This window comes from Mandrillus leucophaeus, unplaced genomic scaffold, assembly GCF_000951045.1.
Source record: "Mandrillus leucophaeus isolate KB7577 unplaced genomic scaffold, Mleu.le_1.0 Scaffold1433, whole genome shotgun sequence".
NCBI classification, from domain to species: domain Eukaryota; kingdom Metazoa; phylum Chordata; class Mammalia; order Primates; family Cercopithecidae; genus Mandrillus; species Mandrillus leucophaeus.
In genome coordinates this window covers 293,970-300,199 of record NW_012101403.1, presented here as the reverse complement: position 1 = coordinate 300,199, position 6,230 = coordinate 293,970, and the positions used below count along the sequence as shown (strand labels likewise).

The 6,230-nt window shown below is 36.2% G+C and overlaps 1 protein-coding gene across 1 annotated transcript in view; it reads left to right on the top strand.

Moving 5' to 3' along the window:
* DNAH6 (dynein, axonemal, heavy chain 6) overlaps positions 1 to 6,230 on the top strand; it is a gene marked incomplete at its 3' end in the record, with an annotated part of 288,388 nt that overhangs the window by 7,704 nt on the left and 274,454 nt on the right. Inside the window, exons 3-4 of the mRNA XM_011974268.1 lie at positions 1,484 to 1,657; positions 4,783 to 5,045. Of these exons, the coding sequence (XP_011829658.1) occupies positions 1,484 to 1,657; positions 4,783 to 5,045 (437 nt within the window). The remainder of the gene's footprint in view (positions 1 to 1,483; positions 1,658 to 4,782; positions 5,046 to 6,230) is intronic.

The following is a 6,230-nucleotide window of genomic DNA, read 5'->3' as shown; positions in this document are numbered from 1 at the left end:
ACATTTATTGTAGATTCTGGATATTAGACCTTCAAAGATGCATATCTCACAAATATTTTCTTCCATTCTGTAGGTTGTTTTTTCACTCTATTGATAGTTTCTTTAGCTATGCAGAAGTTCTTAAGTTTAATTAGATCCCATTTGTTAATTTTTGATTTTGTTGCAATTGCTTTTGGTATCTTTGTCATGAAATCTTTGCCAATTCCTATGTTCAGAATGGTCTTGCCTAGTTATCTTCCAGAGATTTTATAGTTTGGGATTTTACGTTTATATCTTTAATCCATCTTGAGTTAATTTTTATATATGGCGTAAGGAAAGGGCCTATTTTCAGTCTTCTGCATATGGGTAGCCACTTATCCCAGTACCATTTATTGAATAGGGAGTCCTTTCTCTATTGCTTGTTTTTGTCAACTTTGTCAAAGATGACATGGTTGTACGTGTGCAGCCTTTTTTTTGGGCTCTCTATTCTGTTCTGTTGGGCTACATGTCTGTTTTTGCACCAGTACCATGCTGTTTTGGTTACTGTAGCCCTGTAGTACAGTTTGAAGTCAGGTAACATGGTGCCTCCAGGGTTCTTCTTTATGCTTAGGATTGCCTTGGCTATTCAGGCTCCTTTTTGGTTCCATATGAATTTTAAGATTTTTTTTCTAGTTCTGTGAATAATGTCATTTGTAATTTGATAGGAATAGCCTTATATCTGTAAATTGTTTTGCACAGTATGGTGATTTTAATGATACTGATTCTTCCTATAATGGAGAGCATGGAATGTTTTTCATTTGTGTCATCTCTGATTTCTTTGAGCAGTGCTTTGTAATTTTGCTCAAAAGGGATTTTTATCTAAAACCAAATGCAATTTAACTGAAAAGTTAACTGCTGTTTACTTAATCTCAAGCCTTTTTTTCTTAACCCAGTATATAAGAGACTAGCTATTATCATAAACTCATAATGCTTAGTAACAAAAAGCCATTATAATGAATTATTCACTTTATTATATTAAAAGCTGGGGTTTTATTGCCATAATTTTCAGTTGGATAGCCTAAGATAATGCCACCTATTTTTTTAGATCTTCAATAAGTTATGGCTATGAGAAGTGATTGATGATTTGGGGAACTAATGATTTTGGTGGGAGAATTGTGCACTTCTTCCCATAGTAGCAGTGTTAGTAAATGATGGGGGTTTATAATGGACAATTAGGGAGTATATGATTTCATACTTCTGAGCCTTTTCTGTTGTAATTTATTCTTGTAAGTATTCATCGATAATTTCAAGTATAAAATTAATGGAAGCTAGGTAGAAAAGTCTTACTCAAGCAATAGGCCAGAGGCAGGCAATGGTGGTAGTTAACTATTAGGACTGCGTCTTTGATAGGAAATTAATCCAAGGAGATCAATTTCCAACAGGAGAAAGAGTCCAAAGGTAGTGAGAAATAAAACAACTTTATATGAATGTTTAAAAGATTAACATGTCTCTCTATTTCCCAAAGCCAGTGCTAAAAGTCTACCAAGATCATAAGCAGCCAGAATACATACATGAACAGAACCGATTTCAGTTAATGGCTGCCGGAATCCTTAAACCTCCAGTAAGCATAGCAAAAAAAAGTTTTGTCACATCATCTACTCAGATTCTTGAGCATCAAGATGCTGTGAAAAAAATACAGGTATAATATTAAACTACTTAATTGATTCTTTTAACTTAATTTGGTTTTGTATAGATTTGCTAACATGCTTTTAACTCATAAGAATAGAAGCAAAGTCATTTTCTATAAGGTTGCATAATGAGTTTGGGAAATACAATATTTCTTCATTCTTCCTGTTTAAGGAAAATTCTTACAATGGAAGAAAATCATAAAGGAAACTTTCAGCAACTGTATGGTGCCTTCTGACCTTCTCTTACATGGTAAAGAAGACATAATGGTATTTTGAATGTTATTATAACTTTTTTGAAATTTTCATCATTTTTACCAAAACTGGTAATCTTTGAAGACCCTGGTGAAGGGCAATAAAATGGAGATGAAGCCAGCTAGAAAGACAATTTGTGTAGCTGGTGAGAGTTGTAGAGTGGGGAAGTTGCCTTGAAAGGCATAAAGAAATGGTAGCTCGGGGAAGAAATCACCAGAGCTTGCCTTTAAATGAATATCTCTAGATAATTAAAGAAAAAAAAAAAAAAACAGTAAGGGGAGAAAATGTGAAAGGCATACCTGCAGTAAAGATACCAGTAGAGCCAAGATTTCTCTGAGCTTTTGGTTGAGAGGGTAACTTTGACAGTCACACATTTGAGTGCTGATTTGGGTCCAAGCATTGGATTAGAACTGCCAGACGTGCACAGTTGAGGACAAGATCTGTCCTCAGGGATTTCAGAGTCTAGAGGTAGGTAGGTGGACAAATGAACACTCAACACAGTGGGGTATAAGAGCTCTCCTTGGTTGTTTAAGGTACAAAATAATGAAAAACTAAATAAAAGGGACTCTTACACCTGGCCGTTGGTGGGCCAGTCAGTGAATAAAAAGCCACCTTTGGGAGTTGCACTAAGCTGAGAAGAATGAGTGGAAAGTTAATGGGATAGATAAGATGAGAGAGATTGGAGCTCGAGGAGAAAATAGATGGGCAGGAGCTTACTTTGGGTTTGGGTGAGATCATCCTGAAAGAATGAAATCATATGATGAACTAGATGGAACTATAAAGCCTCAGTTACTATGGTGTCTGTGAAGGGGAGCCAGAGGGAGCTCTTTCTCCAGAAAAGATCTGAGCCAGGAAAGATGTAATTGCCTGTAAATTAATTCATTTGGCATAAAGAGTGCTTCAAAAATTTGAATTTAAAGAAAAGGAGAGAATATGTGTAGACATCTGGGATAAAAGTGGGGCTGAAAAGGAATCTCAGGTTGTGAGCTGTGCTTCCTGGTTGTAGCTGTCACTCAGTAAAGAGTTAGGAATTAAAGAGAGATATGGAAAAGGGGATGTGTTACATAAAATAAGAAAGGTATTTATTCTGAGAAAAAGGTAATTTTTTTCAGAAATTGATTTATCAGAATGAGTTTCAAATAGAAATGCAACAAGGAGGATTTCCTGGGAGATAAAGGAAGGCAGGCAGGAAAGGAAGTTGGAGGCCTCTGTTAATTAAGGAAGAAATTGACTTATCAAATTGGACTGAGCATCCATCAGAGAAGAGTACTACATTGTACAGTTTATGAATAAATGCTTTCTTTATTTCCCACCCCCAAATCTGAACCTATGTTACTGCTGAAGACATAAATCACATTTTCCCACTGAGTTACATAATGAGAAATTAGGGCTCAGAGGAAAATATGTAACCCTGTTATGGAAGAAGTCTTCCACTTAGAATGCGATAAGACTTTTTAAAGATTAGAACAAATAAAATAAATACATTTTTCTGTTAAAACAGTAACACTTTAGTCTCATAAAAATACTAAAGTGGACTAGCCCTTGTTGAAACATTGAGATAAGGTGATGTGTGTTTTCTCTGGTTCAGGTTTGGCCTATTCATTCTTAGAAGAGAACAGTGTTATTGCTGTCGTCCCTGGCAAGAAGTCAAAGACACACATTTTACCTTTTAAGTTCAAAGATGTGTTTCCTTCAGCTCTGAACTTGTTAGGCTTCTGTCAAACTGCTATTGAACAGGGTATATTTAATCAGAGTTGGGGTATAATGTTCCCTGTGAGTACAAATTTTCTGGAGAAGTCATTCCACAGAGCTTGTAGTAATAAATCCCTGCAGAAATGGCAGCCTCTGCCAGCTATGTTAATAGGCAATAAAATACTCATGCGTATATTTACAGTAGTTATTCAACAAAGCAGGTCTACTATGGTGACTCTTATCTTAAAGCCAGTTACTCCTATATGGTCAGAGAGGCAAGGTGATGACCTTTGGAGTTAGTGTCAAATTTCTTCAAACACAGTGATCAACCTCCTCCACGGGAGGAACAGATGTGGGTGATGCCACCTAAGTTTTTTGGGGGATGTGAGTGGCACTGAGAGCACAGACAGTGAAGCCCAGAGAGTAGAGCAAAGCTGGAGTGTGTAGGCATGGCACGGTGGGTGGGACTCAGCCTTGCTGCTCCAAGTGTAGTCCATGGTTAGCAGGATCCAAACCCCTGACAGCAGATTAGAAAGGCAGAATCTCAGGTTCCACCCTAGTTGTACTGAATTAAAATCTGCATTTTAGTAAGAACCCCAGGTAATTCACTGCACATTTAAAGTTTGAGAAGCACTGGCCTAAAGAACAGGCAATATTAGTTGATAAAATCAGTGCTTCTCTAAGGCTATTGCATAGTGATTCTCAATACTCAATATAACCACCCCTCATATTCACAAAGAAGTAAAGTTATTATGAGTTATGATAGCAGCTGTCCAATACTTCACTCACTGAAGAGCATCAAGGCGGTCAGAACAGAGGGGGAGGTTGGGAGGAGAGGCCCTAGAAAAGATAGATGCAGAGCAACTAAGCAAGGAGGGAAGAGGGTTCCCATGGACATCAAAGACCTGGTAATATTTTGATACAATAAACATTGAGTTAAAGGAGAGGAGAAGGCAATGGAAGCTGAAACTGGGACTGCTTTGTGGAAAAAGAATGGGTGTCTGGATAGGGAGTCCTGAGAAGGAATATGACTGCCTAACAATAGTTTGAAAATTTTCAGTGCCAAAATGCTTGCCTTTGAGCTCTAGACATCTCATGCAATATGGCAATTAGTCCTTGAAGGTAATATTTTGTCACTCTTGTGTGTGTGCAAAGACTCATTTTTTGTTTTTCAAAAATTGGCTTTGTTTAGATTCATCAGCCCTATGTTGAAGTGTTCTCTCCCTCTCCTCCTAAACTGCCACGTACCAGTACTGGAAAAAGAGGTCTCTTCGGGACTAGGTCTTCAGCTTACCCTAAGTACACTTTCCACGACCGAGAAGAAGTAGTTAAAGCCAACATTCGTGATCCCTTGCAAATCATTAAAATAATACGTGAAAATGAACATCTTGGATTTCTTTATATGATCCCTGCAGTGCCAAGATCATCCATTGAATATGATACATATAATCTAAAGTGAGTTCTTTTTTATGATGCAATTTCTTTAACATAAAAATTACAAATAAGATTGCACATATTATTCATAATTGATTGGATATTAATGATAGTGATATCAAATATAATTTTGGTTATTCAATGATAAATGAATCCTAATCACAATAATTTTATATTTTTTCATGTATTTCCCTTTATCTATTTAGAAATATTATCTATCTTATCTGCACTATTGAGCTTCTCGTATATTTATGTAACATTATGCCATATATTTTTAATCAGTATTACAAATGTATTTTTGATATTTTATGATTACTGAGGAAAGAGGGTGACAATATATAAAAAGTAGATGACGCACGATTTGTTTTTCATGTTATTTCATCTTTGCTTTATAGAGTAGAAATAAGGATTGTTTAATAAAATGAGCTTGATAACTTAGGGATTCATATAGATGAATAATATACACACACTTACTTTCTCTCTGTTGTTGCCACACATTTGTTGTTGATATAATTGAAAGTCACATAATTGTGAGTCTGAAAGTTGCTTTAAAATACAGCACAACAGATAATAGTAGAACTTAAAGATGATACTGGCTTTCCTCTGTTATTTAGTTGGGCTGACAGCGGTTCTTGAGACAGTCTTTTCTTGATGGTGATAATAGTTTAGCTTCACCACCAAATTCATTGAGCTACCTTCCCCATTCACGGCTCTCTTACTCTCCCTTATTCGGCACCGTAGTTTCAATTGAGAAGGTGACACTGAGGACAGCTCTCCTGCTGCAGAAAATGAGTAGAGAAGAAAAACTTTTTAATCAAAATTTAAAATGACAAATTTGTTGTAAATCTTAAAGAGCTTAACAGGAGTGAGCAATAACTTGTAGGAAGAACAGAAATGCTTATGAAAATGCAATCGTTCAGCAAAATTTGTTGAGCATGATCTCTGTAGCAGGAACTGTTTTACGTGCTTGAGACACATTAGTAAATCATATCAAAATTGTTGCCCTCATGGAACTAACATTTTAGCAGAGGATGGCAGTAATAAACCATACGTGAGTAAATTATGTAGAATACTAAAATGTGATAAGCATTGGAGGAAAAAAATATATTTTTATGCCGTAGATACTCAGGCGAGAAAGAGATCGGGGATGATGATGAAGTGGTAAGAAATAGGTCTGCTTCTGAAAACAATTTGAAGGTGAAGCCA